Source organism: Eubalaena glacialis, chromosome 3 (genome assembly GCF_028564815.1).
Source record: "Eubalaena glacialis isolate mEubGla1 chromosome 3, mEubGla1.1.hap2.+ XY, whole genome shotgun sequence".
NCBI classification, from domain to species: Eukaryota; Metazoa; Chordata; class Mammalia; order Artiodactyla; family Balaenidae; genus Eubalaena; species Eubalaena glacialis.
The window spans coordinates 184,763,538-184,782,810 of NC_083718.1; the positions used below are offsets into that span (position 1 = coordinate 184,763,538).

The 19,273-nt window shown below is 53.6% G+C and overlaps 1 protein-coding gene across 5 annotated transcripts in view; it reads right to left on the bottom strand.

Annotated features, from left to right (window-relative positions):
* Positions 1 to 973: 973 nt before the first annotated feature.
* Positions 974 to 19,273, bottom strand: part of PRDM2 (PR/SET domain 2) — a 118,538-nt gene continuing 100,238 nt past the window's right edge. For all 5 annotated transcript variants that reach the window (XM_061184927.1, XM_061184929.1, XM_061184922.1 and 2 more), the window contains 2 exons: positions 7,529 to 7,672; positions 974 to 2,044 (listed from right to left, as the gene is read on the bottom strand). In XM_061184927.1, the coding sequence (XP_061040910.1) occupies positions 7,552 to 7,672 (121 nt within the window). In that variant the 3' untranslated portion in view covers positions 974 to 2,044; positions 7,529 to 7,551. The remainder of the gene's footprint in view (positions 2,045 to 7,528; positions 7,673 to 19,273) is intronic.

Here is a 19,273-nt window from a genome sequence, read left to right on the forward strand (position 1 = left end):
TGGGAACCTTAGGTTTCCCTCATCGTTGGAATGGAGCCTTCAAGGACCCCCAGCCCGCAGACACAGAAGTCACCAAAACCCAAGACACGAAACACAGGAACCAAAATGATCACTCCCACGCCTGTTCCTCGCAATCGCGCTTCACACTTTTATTGTTAATTTTCTTCACATGTCCTCTTCTGCAATCCAAACCCACGCTCGGAGACCATCACTGACCAGGAAACACAGCTTTTTAAAAAAAAAAACCACCCCCCCATTTTCATGATTGGAACATTCGTGACAGTCTTCCTGACAGCCTGAGTGCTGGAGGCTGACCAGCACGTTCACACGTGCAAAACATGAGTGTTCCCCAGGCCTCACAACGTTTTCCAGAACTCGCCACTGGCTGAAGGTGACTTTCCAAGCTTGGGGTTCGTGGACCTCCCTCGCTGCTGAAAGGAAAAACACCCTCCAGAACTGAGAGGCTGGGGTACAGTTCACGAGTGTCAACATTGAGGGGACAAAAATTGTCGTGTTAGGATAAGGAACAGCCACAGATTTTCATGCTTGTGAGGGTTAATTTTAGGAGCGGGCCAAAGGATTCCAGTTTGTGAGAATTTAAAACAAACCACGGTTTGTAGCTGGGTGGGAAATAGGAAAATTGTGACGTAGGGCACAGCGTTTTTCTGCCCATGTGAGGCTCTCGTGAGACCTTCCTCCTGGACCGTTATCAGATCCCACAGTGCAGCCAGTCAACCGATTCATTAAATAACACAAGTTATAAAACTTTAAAAATGGGGCATTTACAGTCAGGGACATAAATACATGCTTTTTAAAAGTGTCTACGTACATATTTACAGAGTTGCAAGATCAACCATAGTAGCCCTGAAAAAGAGTCCCTTTTTTTTTTTTTTTTTTTTTTTTTTTTTTTGCATGACCACTCGTGAGTACTCTGAAGAGCTCCCTCCTTCCGCTTTGGGTTTGATGTATCACCATCCAACATGGAGCTGAGAAGACAGCGCCAAAGTGGTCTCAGACATCCTGTCTGAGAGTCTGCCCCAAAGGCACAAAACCCAAGACCCTCACTGAACTGGGTCCAAACTCCTAGCTCAGCTCACCCGTTTCTCCGAGACATGGACTGTTCCATCAGAGATGGAGCCAGCTCCATCGTTCCCTGGCAGGCGATAGATGGCCTCCGGAAATCTCTTTTGTTTCCCCCTAGGCTTTTTAATCCTCCAGCTTATTTTTCATTTCCCAATTTCTGTTTCTTTGTTTCCCTTTTCAGCCAATTGGAGAAGCTCAGACCCTAAAGGTGTTGATGGTCCCACCAAGGGAGGCAAAGAAGCACACACGGGAGAGCTCCCCGCACCGCCCTCACAGCATCCTGTCCCCTGCCTCTCCCACGGGAGGAGCCGATCTATAAACGGAGACGAGGACTTTCTCCTGGACGCACAGGGCCTGACTGATGAGAATGACAAATCTGGAAACAACGCGAGAGCCAGCGGCTCAGATTGCTCAGGCAAAGAAGGAAGTCTTCCAAGTGCGAGGGCCAAGGGGGACGATCAGCAAGGCTCCGAAGTGTCTACACACTACGGATTCCCAGAGACACTGGGGGCAAGGGAAGGCAGGGGCGGGGCTGGCTGGAAGGGGAACTTGGCCTCTTCCTGAAGGCCTTCCCTGGACGGGGCTGGAGCTGACCCCTGGACCAGACCCAAGTCCCCGCCGTGGCAAAAGACAACTGGAGAAGCAAAAAGCAGGATCAAGGAGCTCTCGGAAAATTGCATAGTAGGAGGGGCCCCAACCCAACAGGAAAGCTGAGCTGCAGAACACAGGCCGGGGGCTGCACCCAGGTGTCATCCACGGCGTGCAATCAGCTGCCTTCCTGCCTCCCTGGGGTTCGGGACCCTCATCTGAAGACCACAGGCGCACGCACGCACGCACACACACACACACACACACACTCTCTCTCTCTCTTGCAGGCTCATGGATCTGGAATAGGTCGGTACTCCCTGGAGGCCAGAAGGCCAGTCCCTTTGGCTTCACTGATTCCAGGTCACTTCAGGTGCTGAGGAGAAAAAGAAAAGAAAAATAATAATGAAGGCTACATATTCAGGGCCTACCCTGGGCTCTTCAACCATGATCCCTCTACTTAATTTTTCTAGTTAAACTATTTTTGGAAGTATACCACACGTGCGGAAGAGTACAGCTTGATGAACTGTTAGTGAACACTGTGTAACCAGCACCCAGAGGGAGAAACAATTCGACCAATTGTCAGCTCCACCCCGGCCCCCTTCTAGGATACCCACCAACCCTCACCGCGCCCCCCTGCCAGGATAACCACTCTGCCAACCTCTATCACCACAGATTGATTTTACCCATTTTTTGACTTAACATAAATGGAATCAATCAATACATATCCTTTTGTGTCTGGCTTCTTCTGCATAATGTGTTTGTGAGATGCACCCATTTCGAGCATGTAGTTGTAGTTCTTTCCGTTTCTCTGTTACAGGATTCTAGCGCATGGTCAGGCAGCTTCCATCTGCCTAGTCCCCTGCCCGTGCACAATTGGGTAGTTTCTAGTTTGGGGCCATCATGAGTAATGCCGCTAGAATGTTCTTATGTATGTCTAGAAGACGCATACAATGCCCACGTGTACGTATTTATGCCGAGTGGAAACTCTAGGCAGTAGGGTGTGCATATATAACATACGAACATGTGGTGCACACGTGTATGCATTTCTGCTGAGTGTATCCCTAGCACCGTAACTGTTGGGCCCTGGGGAATGCATAGGTGCAGCTTCAGTAGATACTGCCAGACAGTTTTCCAAAGTAATTACACTATCGCTTCGTTTCATGCTAATACTCAAAATGACCCTTGTGGCAGGTGACACAGATCCCCATTTCAAATGGAAGAGACAGAGGCCCAGAGAGGAGAAGTAACTTTTACAAGGTCAGGCTGATGACCAGCAGTAGAGGTGGGACTTGAACCCAGGTCAAGCCCCCTCCAGAGCCCGTGTGTGCTCTCTGTTCCGAGGGAGTGGCTTAGCTCACATGCTTCCTCCAAGGAAACACCAGTCACAGTAGCTGGCACACAGCCAGGCACATGAGTGACTGTTTAATGACATTTGCTGCACTGGGTTTAATACGAGCCTGGAATTGCACTGGGCCAAGTTCAGGGGCTCAGTTCTCTCACCCAGTGGACTTGGTCATCATTACTATTACTACTACCAGTAACACCTGCTATTACTATTACTACTATTACTACTACTATCTACTATTATTATTACTACAACTACTACTAATATAATAATTCAGTGAGAATAATAATAATAGCAGAGCTGATCTATGGAAGAGTTATTCAATACCACATACCAGGCACTTTCCTAAGTGCTTCTCATGTACAGTAAGTCCCCTACATACAAACGAGTTCCGTTCCAAGAGCGAGTTCGTTAAGTCCAATTTGCTCGTAAGTCCGACAAAGTTAGCCTAGGTACCCAATTAACACAATCGGCTATATAGTACTGTACTGTAATAGGTTGATAATACTTTTCACACAAATAATACATAAAAAGCAAACACACACAAAAAATAAAACATTTTTAATCTCACAGTACAGTACCTTGCAAAGTACAATAGTCCAGTACAACAGCTGGCATACAGGGGCTGGCATCAAGTGAACAGGCAAGAGTTACTGATTGGAGGAGGGAGAGGAGGTGGGAGATGGTAGAGCTGAAAGATCGTCAGCAATAGAAGTACTACTGTACTCTATACAGTACTGTACAGTAAAGTACACAAAAGCACAACCACTTGTAGAGGATGCACGCACGTGACAATGTATGCCAGACACGTGAACTAACTTACGTGACTGGACATGCGAACGCACGTTCCCATCTTTGAAAGTTCGAAACTTGAAGGTTCACATGTAGGGGACTTCCTGTATGTACTAACCTACGCAATCTTGACAATATTCCCGTGAGAGAGGTACAGTCATCCCTCACTATCCACAGGGGGACTGGTTTCAGGACCCCCATGGATACCAAAATCCACAGATGCTCAAGTCCTTTATATAAAATGGTATAGTACGGTATTATTATTATTATTCACCCACTTTACAGACGGACGAATTGAAACACAGAGAAGTGAAGTACCTGCCGGGATTACTGGAGCCGGGATCCAGCTCTAGAAAGTGGGCTCTTAACCACTACACTATGTCAGTTCCAACCCCCCCAAGACCTCTTGATGGGGCTGGAGAGAGCTGCTTGCCGCGGAGCAGGGTGCCTTTGAGAGAGGGAGGCCTGCATGTGCCCCGCCCACCTGAGCAGGAGCGGCCGGAGGAGAAGAACGTAGAGACAGGGCCCAGCGAGGAGCACGCTGCATTCCCCTGGTTTGGTGTGGCCAATATATGTGAGTTTCCTATGGGTCACTGGGTGAGATCCAAAAAAGAAGCCATCTTGCCAGCCCCCCACCCGAGAGGCAGCCCTCCAGGAAGGAGACCCCAGCAGCAGGCGCTGTGGCTGGACCACTGGGACCGGAGCTGAGGGGAGGTTGGCAGAGGCTGAGCCAGAGGGGAGCTCTCCTATCTCAGAGACCCTCCACCCACCCCACTCCTGGGACCCTGTGGGAGGGCCAGCACCGGGAAGCCTGCCCCAAGGCCGGCCAGTCTTAGCCAAAGGAGCAGTGACAGCCAAGAGGAGGATCATGGCAGCGGCCAGACAAGTGAGAGGTGCCAGTCCCTGCCCTGGACCTCCCCTCCTAGACCCTAGGGCAAAAGTCCAGCTGGCCCCTTAGGATGGGAAAGAGACAGAGGCAAAATAGGATGTGCAATGGGAGTCTCAGGCTGGACTAGGCAACGTGGCACTTTGTTATACCTAAAAGTGAACAGAGAGCTCTGGGCTTTGCCCGAGACGTCGTGAGAGCACAGAAAAGGGAGGCAGTGGAAGGCAGGTGCTGGAGAAAAGCCAAGCTCCTCTGTGTTGGTCCCTCCCTTGGGTCAGACTGTCCAGTAAGCTGGTCACAGAGCCTCTAACCCGGCAAGGGCAGCAGGATGAACGGCAGTCCTGGGTGCCTTGAGGATGTCATCCTTTCCTCAGAACAAACCCCAGAGCATGTACAGTGGGCACAGACCACTTAAAATCCATCATCCATCTGGGCGTCAAAAAGCTGATCCCAGGGCTGTCACTTGCCCCTCTGTGTCTCAGTTTCCTTCTCTGTAAAGTGAGGGTATCCACCTACACATCCCTTCCCGTGCTAAAATCCTTTGCCGTGGCATCTCAAAACATCATTTTGGAACTGTGTTAAACAGTGCTGTGGACTGAATTGTGTTCCCCACCACAATTGTACTCTAACCCCCAAAATGATAGTGTTTGGAGATAGGGCCTTTGGGAAGTGATTGGGCTTAAATGAGGTCATGCGGGTGGGGCCCTCATGATGGGATTAGTGCCTTTATAGGAAAAGACACCAGAGCCTCCTCCCTTTGCCATGTGAGGACACAGCTAGAAGGCAGCATCTACAAGCCAGGAAGAGAGCTCTCACCAGAACCCCACAATGCTGGCACCCCGATCTTGGCCTTCCAGCCTCCAGAACCATAAGAAGTAAATGTCTGTTGCTTAAACCCCCCAGTCTGTGGTATTTTACTACGGCAGCCCAAGCAGACTAAGACAAATAGTATAAGGCGTTTAAAAAAAAAAAGAAAAAAAGTCATTTTTTACAATAATAAGTAGCACATACTTATTATACACACAAATTTAAAAATGAGGGGAAAAGTTAAATAAAATTTTAAGGAGCAATTTTCAGTCACTTTGAAAGTAAACCGTTGAGTTCTGAACATTCACTGTTGGTGAGTGAACAGAAGCTGTGAGCTGCAGATACAAATGAAATTGGGCCTCTATTCATCTGAGCACCCAGCTTGGGAAGCTGCGCACATTTGAAACTAAGGGAAAAGAATTCATCTAGGGTCGAGCACGGGCCCCAGGGGAGGGCCTGAATCTTCAAGGCATGCTTACGGCTGAGACTGCAGTGGCCGACAGAAACACCCCGGTCTGGGCAGGAATCAGTCCAGCTGCACCCGCCTCTCCCTCAGGCTGCAAAGAACACCTGCTCTGAGCTGGAAGCCACACCCTGCCAGCCCATCAGCACGAAAGTCCACGCAGCTGCCAAAAGGATGATCCCAGGACACGCACGGGACCCAGAGTGGGGAACTGCAAATCCTGGCTCTGCCTGCCACTCTCCAGAAGACTCTAGCCAAGCCTCCTCTCCGGGGCCCAATTCTTCCAGCTGTAAAGTGGGAGGGGGGATGGTCTCCTGGGTCGTCCAGTCCTGAGTACTGCAGCATCCATGGCAACGTTGCTCCACTGCACCCCGGACTTGGGCTTACCTCCCCTCTCAGGACCTGGTGCCCAAGAGGTGGGCTCAGTGCCAGCTGCACAGCACAAACTCTCTGGGGAAAGTGGGTTTTATTTCCACTCCTCTCCTGAAAGAACCCCCAGAGAAATAAGGCCAATCCCAGAAACTCCACCTGCTGCGGGGAGAGAGGAGTGAGCGAGCCATCAGGGAGAGGAGAGGCGGGAGGGAGGAAGGCACAGCACAAAAGACCCCAGAGCTTCGGAATTCAGCCCACCTTGCCTTAAACAGCTGCGTTCTCATTCCAAGTGACCTTGGCCGTGTTAAGCAGGCATCCATCCCCGAATCTGAGTGTGTCCCAGAGCCATGGGGCCAACTGCTAATGCAGATTCTCAGGCCCTGCCCACCAGCATGCTCGTTTAGTGAATTGGAGTGGGATCCTGGGGTCGGTATTTTTAACCGGTGCCCCAATCATGCTTGAGATGCTGGTCTCAGGGACACAATGAAAAAAGACATGCCATGTCACCAGCAGGGAAACCCAAGCCTGCTCAAGGTCACTGGCAAAGCCCGGCCCCCCAGGAGGAAAAGTCCAGCATCCATGAATGAATTCAGGTTTCATCATCAGAAAATCTGGAAGGAGACTTCTAGTTCAACATAAGTCTAAGTTTTTATACTTTATGAATTAGTATTACTTCCACTTTCAAATACACTGTGGGAATAGGGGCTCCATAACCTTTTCTGGTCTTAAAGCCACTGAAGGTCTCAATTAGGTGCTGAGTATTATTATCATTGTTATTATTACAATAACGATCACTAATACTTAGACTCACCTGGTGCTTATCTGTGCCAAGCACTGTTCTAAGTGCTTTCATACGTTTGACACTTGTAATTCTCACAATCCTATGAAGTAGATACTACTGTCATCCCCATTTTATAGATGGGAAAACTGAGACTCAGAGAGACAGAGTAACTTGCTGAGGTCCCCCAGCCCGTAAGAGGCAGAGCTGGGATTTGAACCAGATGGTCCAGGGTCCACACTCTCAGCCACTATATACCCTCCCTGCAGGAAGGCCCCCTGCCCAACCTAGCACACCGGGGGTGCTCCACAAGCCATCATGCCCACCCCCTTCTCTCCTGCCAGCCCACCCCCAAACCCAAGCCCTGCCCCTCGGCCCCCAGAGCCACCGGAGGCTGCTCCACCCTCCGCGTACCTGTCAAGGAGCAGGCGAAGCATCTACTCTTTGAAGAGGGATCCCTGGAACTGGGCTGCAGCTGTGGCCTTGACATTCCTACACTGCCTGGTGATGTACGGGGCAGCTGGCGGAGGACATCGAGATGCCAGGCGGAGACTGTAGCTGTGCGGGGAGAGGAATAACACACAGCATCACCAGGAGCCCAGCCCGGTGGGTGCCCAGACAGCACCTGGGAGGTCTCGTGCTGGCACCGCCTCTCCAGGCACCTTGAAGACAACGGGACTCGAGCTTTAACAACCGGAGTGAGCGCCACCATCCTCCGCCCACCCCCTTCCCTCCACTCGGAGGCGATGGGCAGGCAGAAGCGTCCACAAGCGGGGTTCTGAGACACTGCACCGGGCAGGCCCACCCTGAGGACCCCCACTGGATGGGCAGGCGAGCCAGGAATGGACACTGCTGTGCGGACGGCAGCTTCACCGTTTCCCCGCCTGCCTCCCCGGGCACTATGCTCCCCGCAAAACATCTGGGGAGGTTCTGGTACCAAGTAACAACCATCGCCTACAGAAGGAAGAGGAAGTAGGTTCGGGTCCCCTCCAGGCCGGAACTCTGCACCTGGCACCTGTTCCGGCATCACTGTGCGGAGAACTTTGTGTCAGGGACCTCAGAGGGGGTATAAACCTGGATCCCTTGACCTGGTTTGGTCCTATTTGCTACTACAACCCATTAAACTGTATTTCTTTTTCAGGAAAGCATTAAATTTTTTTAAAAGATAGACAACCCAGACCATTATTCCTCCCCTTCCTGCATCCAGCTAAGTCGTGCTCACCTTCCAGATCCTAGCTGGAATATCACCTCCTCCAGGAAGACTTCCTTCTCTAACTCCTGGATGAGGTGTCCCTCCTGTGGGCTCCCACGGCCCCCCATGCTTGCCTATCACAGCCCTTGTTATATTGAATCACAATCACAGAATCGTGCATCTGCCTCCCTCAGGAGCTGTGAGATCTCAAGGTCAGGGCCCTTGTCTTGTTCGCTGCTGCATCCCCAGCTTAGCATCACAAAAATAAATATTTGTTGAATAAGAACAACACATGTGGTGCCCAGAACTGTACTAAATATTTTACGTATATCAACTATCTTACTCTTCCTACAAGATGGGTTCTCTGTTAGCCCTAATTTACAGACGGGGAAACAGAGACACAGAGTGGTCAAGTAACTTGTCTCGGGTCCCAAGTCTACCTCTCTAGGTAGAAGAATGGAAGTGAGGTGGGTGGGAAAGCAGGAAGGGCGACCCCACCTGGGAACCTCGCCTGCTCCAGGGAGGAAGCAAGAGCTGGGAATGGGGTCCGTCTCAAAGCTGAAACATCAGGGTTTCAATTAGTGGTTCTCAACCAGGGCATGGATTTGGCAATATCTGGAGACATCTGGGGTTGTCACATCTGAGGGGAGGGATGCCGCTACCCGGCACCTGGTGGACAGGGCCAGGGATGCTACTAAACATCTTAAAATGCACAGGACGCCGCCATGACGATTGATCCGCCCAGATGTTAACAGTGCCACAGCTGACAAGGTAACTCTCACACATACCTACGAGAATAGACGAATGTATAAACAGAACAACAAAGAAGGTGCCAGAGGGAAGATTTCTGTTCTCTCCACAGATGAGATCCCCTCTGAGGTCCTGGCTCTCAGTCATGGCTGAGGACTGCCCCTGCTTGAATTCCTCCCCTACACTGTGCGATCAGTCCTAAGCGAGATTCAACGCGGAAAACTGAGACCCAAGGCTCGGCGGCAAGCTTGTGCCCCGGATGGACCAGAAGACCCATGAGGTGGCCTGCAGGGGGCACCTCAGGGTGAGCACGACGACGACCCCTTGGCCAGCCTACCCAAAGCTGGGAGGGGACAGTCAGCTGCCAGGCTGCCTGGAAACACGGACGACCTGCACACCTTGTCCGGGTGAGGAATAAGGGACAGTCCTGGCACGTGGCAGGTCCCCCTACACTGTCCCCTCTCTGGGGCAATGTCTCCAGCAGGATGCAGCAGCTTTGGGGACAAACGGGCTGGCATCCTCAATTTCCACTTCATTCCTCTCACCATCATCACACATCTATTAAACATTCAAAAACCTAATCAATCAAACAAAGACAACACCGTGGACCTCCCAGCCCTCTCCAGCTGCCAGGCATCTCTGCTCCCCTCTGCTCCGTTCCACCCTCCGGCTCCTGTGGCCGCACGGCCATCTCTACTTGGGAGCAGGCTTTCTCCCCAGTCTTAGTCGTCCACCTGGGTAGAGCGCTAATGGTCAGGGGCAAGGCCCCCGAAGGCAGGTGCCTCTCGCCACCCCTCACATACTGCCTGGCCCCATGGAGGACAACACAACAGCCGCTGTGATTCCCAAGTGCTCTGTCTGCTGTTATCTCCGGAGTCTACCAGCAGTCCAGGAGGTAGGAGGAACAAGCGCTTTTATACCCATTTCACGGATGAGGAAACTGGGGCTCAGACAGATGGAGACTTTCCTGGGGGAGCAGAGCCCAGGTCTTTCAGCTCTATGGGCCACAATTTTGGAGGAGACCCCAAGTCACCACCTGGGTGTTTCCTTTAGGGACTGGGGTGGTGATGTCCAGCAGGACAGTCTCCTTCCTGATTGTGAAACCCTTTCTCTGGTCGGAGGACTTTGAGAGCCCAGCAGCTGTCTGAGGCTGAGAGGTGAGGTGCTAAGAAACCAGATATTCTCCAATCCTCAGCACAGTTGCGCTTAACCCACGAGCACCTTGTGATTCTTGGTTCCCACTCACTGGCTGTGTGACCTTGGCAAGCCATGGACCCTCTCTGAGCTACAGTTTCACCACCCACAAAACAGGAAGAGCAATTTTATTTCATAGTGTTATTATGACGATCAAGTCCAACATCAACTCGCATGGTGTTTTGATTGTGGCCGCTGTGGGGATGGGGAGCAGTCATAACCCCCGAGGAGGCAGCACAGCCGTCAGAGACCTGAGTGCGAGTTCCCATCCTCATACTCACTGGCTGTGTGACCCCCAGAAGGTCCGCCCTGCCTCCCAGCCTCCAAACCTCAGCCTCCTCATCTGTAAAATGGACACAATCCCTGCAGCCTGCTGATGCAGAGTGGGGCTAGGAAGAGCCCCGGGGGACCGCGATACGAGGGCCCTTTGCCTTCTGAGAAGAATTCGGCACAAGGGGGATATTTCTGGAGGTGTGAGGGTGGGGGCCACCAGCTCAGGGGACCCACCAGGGCCCTGCCGGCTCCGTCCGCCTTCCTCCCTCTCTTCTGCCGCCCGGTCTGGTCTCCTGCAAGTCCCCCTCCCCACCCCCCCGCTGGCTCCCCTCCCATCTGTTCCCCTTCCCTAAGGTACAGCGGGGTGTGACATGTCCCTGCTGAAACTCAACCCCAGGCTCCTCGTGGGGACCGAGCTCTTCCACACACGGCCCGGCCGCGCCGACCTCCCAGCCCTCTCGCTCCTTCAGCTCCTGTCTCCCCAGCTCCGCAGGGCTTCCTTTAGCACATGCACGTGGAGCCCTCCTCCCCGTGGCCTCCAGCCCCGGCTACTCACTAGAGTCCGCTGGGGAGGCCCGGGCTGCTGCCGGACCTGTGACGTCAGAACCTCTGGGGTGGCGTCGGGCATCAGCATCTTTAAGCTCCGCAGCGGTTCCAACGTGGGACCAGGGCTGGGAACCAGTGCCTTGCAGATGCTCCCGGGACCGCCCCACTGACCTCTCAGCACACACCCCCGCCCCCTCCACGGGCAGTTCCACGTTATCTACGTGACTGCACGGTGCATGTGAGGCCAAGGAACCGAGCTGGGTCTGCTCGTCACAGCAGCCTTAACACCTAATTTTGAAGGCGTGGACAGCAAACTCCCAAAATGCAATGAATGAAGAGGTGAGTGATCCTAGATTCCAGACACCCCCGCTGCACAGGCTTCTCAGTCACGGAAATCTGTGCCCATTCAGTGCAGGGGCCAGAACACGGGCTGAGTGGGCCCCCTCGAGCATCCTTCCTCACAGCCCGGTAAAATGGATAACACTCATGACCCTGAATCCAAGGCATCGAGAAAGGGCTGGACAGTCACTTCTTCACTGTCAGAAACCCTCCATAGTCTGAAGGCACTGAAAGGCAGGGCTGTTCCATTCCTGACCCTTGAGGGTGTCATTTATGTTTCCTCCGGTCCCTTCCTGCGGACCCTGCCCTGAAGGCTCCCCACCGTAGTCACGGGGCTCCCCCGCCTCCTCCAAGTTCTTGCTCCAGGGCCTCCTCTCAGCAAGCCTCCCTCCCACCTGCCCTATTTGACATTGCAAACACCCTGCCCTGAAACTCTAGCCTCTAGTCCATTTTTCTGTCTTTCTTGTATTTACTGCACCGACACACCCCGTGTCCACCTGGCTGTTTGTTTCCTGGCTCCATTGGAGGTGTTTTGTCCCTGACGTCCTCCGCACCTTGACCCGTGGCTGGCACACAGTAGGGAGCCTTTCATTATTTGCTGGATGGATGGCGTGTCCACTATCTGCCAGGTGCTTTGCCAAGGAAGCTTTGGTGAATGACACTCACAGAGGTCGTTACCTTTCGCAGTCTGCGTGTGACTCAGTGATGCCTAGAGGGAAAAACTCTCATTTTCAGATGCCAGTGCGAGGCTGAGACTGGGGCCTCTGGGCTCCCAGGCCAGCCACATTCTCGCTCAGCCCCCAGTGGTTTCTGGTAAAGGAGGCAACCGATACACTGAACTACACAAGACAAACAAAACTGAAGGAGCAGGAGGGAAGGCCAGGGTCGGGGAGGAGGTGGGGAAAGGTGATGTGGGGAAGGTCCCAGCGTGGGTCCCGAGCAGAGAGAGTGACGCAAGGACCTGGTGAGGATCTAACAGGTTTGGTCTGTCTGCGAGGGGCGTCTGCACGAGCTAATGAGCCACAGGGGAAGGAGGTCAGCACCTCACCTGGAGCTCGCCCTCACTGGGCTCTGGGCAGCTGGGGAGAAGGTGACGTCACGGATCAGGGCCCACACCTGGCCTCTCATCTCGGGGTCGTCCCGGGGACAGGGGATGCTGGGGCCAGGGAGATGAAGTAGTAACAACAAAAACTAAGGAGTGCCTAATAAAAATGAGCAAAGGCTGCCGATCACTGAATAGATCATTTAACGACACGAAAAGGCAATTCACAGAGAAATCCAAAGCTGAGGAATATGCAGAGATGCCTGGCCGCCCTACGACTGTCCGAGAAGAGCAGTTAACACAAGAGGCCGCTGTCACAGGGCAGACGGGGGACAGGTGCCGTATGCGTGTTACCCGCAGGTGAGGGGATATGATCGGGATGGGGACGCCCCCGGTTCCCCGACACGTGGGCAGGCTGCGCCCACCTGCCCCCACCTCCTGAGAGCATCTTCTCACTTGCCTGGAATGTCAGGGACGTAAGAGGGGACAGAGCGGAGGGTCTCACGGGCTGAGTGAGGTGGGAGCCAGGCTATCCTTCTGGGCAAGGTGACATGACCCGATTCGGCCTCTGTGTTGGGCACGGATTGCAGGATAGCAAAGAACGGAAATGGAGAGACCAGTTTGTCAAGCAAGAGATGATGGAGGCGGAGTTGGCAGAGAAGTGAGAAGTGGAATCAGGACACATTTTGGAACTGGGTGTCGGGTTGGGGCAGGGCTGAGACAGTCTAGATGGAGTCCAGGGTGGGAGAGTTTGTTTGACCGAGAAGGGGAAGACGGCAGGAGAAGACTTCGTGGGGAGAACCGTTTTGAAAAGACTACATTTGAAATGTTCATTACACACCCAAGGGAGAAATCAAGAGGGCGGGTTAAATGAAACTGACGAATTTGGGATGGGTCAGCATTTAGGGGGGCTGGACAGGCTCACCCAGGGGAGGGGAGACGGGAGCGGGTCCAGGGACTGAGGATGGGATGCAGAGGGGCAGGGGGTGACGTGAGAGTGGTGTCCACGGTGACACGTATTTCAAAGAAGAGGGAGAATTAACAGTGTCCAACGCTGCCGACGCGTTCAGGAAGACAGAGAGAACCAGCCACAGTATTTAGCTGCCTAGAGGCTGCTGGTAACCTTAGTAACAGCAGCTTCCAGGACATGGTGGAGACAAATGCCTGAGAGAAGTGAGTTCAAGAGAGATGGGGAGGAGAGGAACTGCAGCAGGGGCTCAGAACCCCACCGAGGAGTTTTTAGGTCAAGGGGAGGGGCTGCCAGCTCCAGGACACACTCTCCAGGGCGCGCTCTCCGGGGCTCCGGGGTCCCTCCCCATCATGCTCCCTGCCAGGCTGCTCCAGCGGCGTTCTGAGCGGAGACCCTGCCTGCGTCCCCGCGTTCCACCTCTTCCCCTGCATGAGTCAGGAGGGGCCTCGTGGGATGCAACCCCCAGAGCTGGTTAGGCCACACGGCCGCCGCGGCGTCTTACATAACTCTCCACAAATTCTGAGACAGCAAATCATTTGAAGTTGGTGTCTGATGTTCAGCACTTTTGCAGGAGGCAAGGGAGAGGCAAAGGGCGTGCGAGCCGATGTCAAGGCGAGACAAGCTGAGATGATATTGACGCTCCCTGGAGGTGGGTGAAGCCCCAGGTGGGAGATCGCGGGAGCCACCTCCTGCTTCCTGGCACCTGCCACTTCCAGGAACGGTCGGCATCCAAGCAGGCTCCACCGTCTGCTCCAGGGAGGCCCCTTGCACTCAAATGGGACTCCCAGGCTGGGAGTCAGGGGTGGGAGTAGTGATACAGCCCTGGGATGCAGGAGCCCGAACTTCAGCCCTTGAACCACCGATAACGTGCTGTGTAGCCTCCGGAAAATGCCACCACCTCTCTGAGCCAGGGTAGTCTTGCTTGCAAAATGAGGATGTCAAACAAGGAAAAAAAGGGAATAGCATCATTTACATAGGTGCCTGCTATACACCGGGAGTTACTGCAGGTGCTTGACTCCCGGAAGCGGGACAGTGATGACCTGCGTCTCACAGAGGACGAGACGGGGGCTCAGAGGGGTGAGGAGGCCCACGTCCACACTCCATCAGCCAACAGGGTGCAGCCGAGATGGGAATCCAAGACCACCTGACACCAAAGCCTGGGCCCCCTCCCAGACACAGTCCCTGTAGTGACGGGGATCAAAAAGCTCTTTTCAATAGTCCATAAAGCCTGATGGGGTGACCGTCTGCCCGCAGAACAGCCACACAAGCCACCCACGAAGCCAGGAAGCAGTTCTGGGTGGGACCACATCAGCTCAGAGGAGCCCTGGCAGGGGGTCTCAAACCCTGACGCTCACTGGCATCCCCTGGAGACATGAAAACAATCCCTGTGCCCGCTCCACTCCTCAGCCCTACAGATTCTGATTTAGCTGGTTTGGAGTCCAGGCACTGGGAATTTGAAAAGCCAACTTTGAGAGCCACTGGTCTGGATCCATCTACTCAAAGTGTGGTCCGCGGACCAGCATCGGCAGTCCCTGGGGGCTTGTTAGCAATACAGCTACTCAGCCCCCACCTGACCTCCTGAGTCAGAATCTGCATTTTAACAAGACCGCTGGAGAGGCACCTGTGCACTGAAATTGGGGGAGCGTGGGGCTGGGAGAAACCTTCAGCAGAGAGTCAGGTGCAGGCAGCGTGCTTAGGTGGTGGCCTGGTTCTGAAGTCTGGGGCAGGACCCCGTGCCTAGTGAAGTTTTATAGGGAAAGCCTTGGCAATGTGAGGGCTGAGGGCAGGGAAATGAAAGTGGTCCTTGAGGGATGGGGCAGAGGTTCGAAACCACTGGCCTGGGCAGTCGCCGTGGTTCCTCAGCTAACGCATGAAGGGTCGGCATCGCGGGCCCTGGTAGCTTAGGTGGTTTTTCCATTTAATGTTCCCTTAACCACGTGAGATGGCTTATTGTGCCCTCTTATGGCTGAGGGGACAGCTGCACAGGGAGATGAAGTAACTCCTTTTAGGTCACAGAGAGGCGTGGATAGAAAGGAAAGAGGGAAAGGAAGAAAGGAAGGCAGGATTCACAGGGACCTGACCCCAGAGCTGAAGTCCGCTCAGCAGATAGTTTCCTTCCCTCTCATCAGCCCTGAGGGAGGCTCCTGGTTGGCCTCCGTGCATCCAAAAGACCAGTCACATACCTTCCTCCTGGGGCTTTTACGCCAGGTTCTTAGGTCTTCATGAGTTCCCCAAACCTGTTTGGCTTGAACTCCAAACACCAAGCATGTGACAGCTCGTGACACAAGCCGGTCAACAGGAAGGCTGGCCTGGCCCGCGATGACCTTGGCCAAAGGAAGTTTCCCAGCAGGGAGATCCCAGCCGGGGCTGCTTCCAGCCCTGCCAGGACAAGCGAGGGGCAGGGGACCCCAGAGGCCAAGCAAGCAGCCCTTCACTCTCAGACGAGGACAACGAACCAGAGCGAGGTGGTCACCTGCTCAAGGTCACACAGCAAGTTGTTCTTGGGAAGGAGTGGGGGGGACATGCCTGGTCACTCTGCTGTTTGGGGGACACTGATGATGGAGAAGAAGGGCAGTGAGGGGCCCCCATGGACTTGGGCAAAAGCAACCCTGGGAGGCAGGTGCCCTTCTCAGCATGGCCCAGGCGAGGGCACTTCCAGCTCTGTCCCTGCCTCCACCTGCCTGCCTCTCACTGGGGACTCGACCCTGGAGAGCACGGAGTGACTCTATTCACTTCTCACCCACCTGCCCACCTGCCACCAGGCCTGGCACCAGGAGGTGCTCAGAGAAGTTTCCCTGAACAATAAGTGGCAAACCAGGAACCGGGCTCCCAATGCGGCCCAAGCCCAACCGTGCCCGGCTGTGTCTCTCCAAGACCAAATCATCCAAGGCAGCAGCTTCCCGGAAGGTTGCTCTCACCACCAAGGCCCCACTCAAACCAGGGTCCCCAACAGACCCTCCCCGCTCCACTTGGTGCAGTGGGTGACGTCTGGAGGACGTCACACCTGCAGGAGAAGTCACAGCCTGTGAGGTACAAACTGGGGGTAAGGAGCCCTGGCTGGAAGGAGGAGTGACCCCCCTCGGGCAGACCCAGCTCTGCCCTTGGCTGTGTCTCTGCCCCTCACTGCCCTTCTCCCTGGGACCCACTTGGTTCTAGCCCAGATGCTGGCCCTTCTCTTTCCCTCCAACTGAGCCGAAACGGTCTGCTTTCTTCAAAAGGAAACTTCTAAGAACAGGGGGGAAGCCAAAAAGAAAACAGAAACAAATACAAGCGTGACAAGACTGATGGATGCATAGAAAACAGATTCCCAACTTGGGACAGAAAGGGATCGATGGGCCTCCCACGAAGTCCAGATGGGAAAGCTCTTTTAAATGACAAAATTCTATAAGGACACTAAGATTTAATTATTACAAACACTCCATCTTTTAAAGTTGTCTTAGGCCAAAGAAGTTAAGCTCCAGGGAGTTGCTGGGACTGAGAGTCTCAGAAGCCCTGTGAGGCATCTGCCCTGATCACAGGATTTCTAGAACTTGATGTCTGGTGCCCCTCCAAGGATGCCAGCGAGAAGAGGTGGCTGCCTTGATGGAAAGCCTTGTGGGAGCTCAGGGGGCTCTTTGCTACCCAAGGCGTCTAGACCCGTCTGTCCTGGGAGGCCTGGGCGTGCCTGGCTGGCAGGGCAACCCAGACGCAGGGCTGGCACAGCTACACGAAAGACACACTTGCTATGCGCCTGAACCGGGTGTGAGTCAGCGGGTGACAAGGCTGACCAAAGGGCAGGGGCACCGTGGGCTGTGGGCCTGGAGGCCTCTTCCCTCGAGGGTGCAGGGGATTGGATACAGAGGCTGTCCCTGCACCTTCTCCCCATCCCTGCCCCGAGATCCCCAAAGCCCTCACCCTGAATCCCAGCTGAGCTCAAACAGGTTGTCAGGTGGCCATGGCTGAGACAGTTCACCCTTTTTTAACAGAGCGGGAGACAGAGGCGGCCTGTAGATGCTAAAGGACTTGGCCCCGGGTCGCCTGATTCCACCCTGGGCTGCTCGGGCCTCACCAGGATCTTGCAGTCCTTTTGGTTTGGAAACCGCTCACTTGCAGAGGCCTCTCAAACAGGCTCCCTCCCTGCAGGGGACAGACAGCACCCAGCCAGACACTCCTGGGGAACCCACTGACTCACAGCCAGGCGGTGGCAGACGTGGAATGAAACCCCTCCTAATTTTCCTTCCTTGTTACCAGCATTTCCCAAACCGGGTTTGGTGGAAGGTTTGCCCAGATGTTGCATGGGTCGTCCTCATTACCATGCGCATCACAGCAGCTAGCGTTTCCGTGCTGACCACACGTGGAGCACGGTGCCCACTGCCTGACATGGAATAACAAATGGCGTCTCCACAAGACCTCTATGAGATGGGTACTGCTGCAGGGGACGCGTGAGGAGCAAAGGCACACAGAGGTTCGGCAGCTTGCGCAACAACACACAGCTGGCAAGAAGCAGAGGGAGGGTGGAAGCCAGAGCCATTTATTTACTCCAGAGCAGGGCTCATGCAGTGAGACATGTCTCTGCAGGATTTCTGAGAGTTTCACGTGCCCACAGGCAGTGTAAATTCCCAAGAAGAGGACACAGGCCGTCATTTACCCCATTTATCTGATAACTATGTATTGACCGACCGCTCTGTGCCAGGTACCGTGGGGCACAGTGGCGTGCCGAGCAGACGTGATCTCTGAAGGCACAATGACAATTCTGCAAGGGGATGGCGTGGGCTATGCTGAGCCTCAGGGGGTGCCCTTTAAGCACTCAAAAAAAAATTTTTTTTTAATTTAGTCTTTTTGGACAGAAAATTTCTAAGATCAGCCATATGAAGCAACGTGTCCTGAATCTGATGTAGCATTCCCTTTGGGAGCCAGATTTCCAACTCTGCACACATACACGTGGCGTCATGTGCTGACAGGGAGAGGGGTCCTCCGGCCTATTAAGGTGAGTCAGTCTTCTTGTCTACATGCTAAACAAGACCGGGCATTCCCGTGATTATCAGTACTGATCATCAAGCACCTGTTATACACCTGACCCCGTGCTAGGCACCGGGGATATAGCAGTAAAGCAAACAGACCTGGTCTCTAGAACACTGGGGCGTGTGTTCTAGAAGGGGAAGGTAGTTACTTGCATAATACATAAATAAATACAAAACTACAAAATGTGATTAGCAGGAAGGAAGAAAAACAGGCTACCAGAGCTCAGAACAAGGGACTTGACCGCAGAAACACCGTGTAAACAGTGTGTGTGTGTGTGTGTGTGTGTGTGTGTCTTCGTGTTCTGTGGAACGTATGGAACACATTTTGGTTTTGGCTTCACTTTACCATGTTGTCCTCTGCTTTACTTATTTGGGGGTGGGAAGGACGGGAAGGAAAAGAAAGCACAGAACGTGTAACTTACTTTACACCCAGAAAGAAAAGAGACAGGATTTCTAGAAGGGGTCATTTCTGTCTCTGAAGGCCACTCCTCGGGGATGGAGAGGGCATTGTTACCACCTACCCTCACCTCCAAATCTCTCCCACCCTCTTTGTTGTGCCTGAGTCTCAAGGCAAGTTATACACAATGGGGATTTGGGGAGTTTGCAAATGGGAACAGGACTGGGCTAAGAGTTCATCGATTCTCTTCCTCAGGCCTTTTTCTGAACCGTGAACAACAGATCTGGTTACACGGGGTCTCTTACTTGTTACAGGAAGCTGGTCTGAGAGTTTGTGAGCATTTGAGGACCAGCCTTGCATTTTCACGGGGTCTCCTTGGCTTGTTGCAGATGGTTTTTCAGGTGGAAACAGCCCACCACCTGGAGGAGTGGCAGCAAAGTCGGGGATGATTGTGGT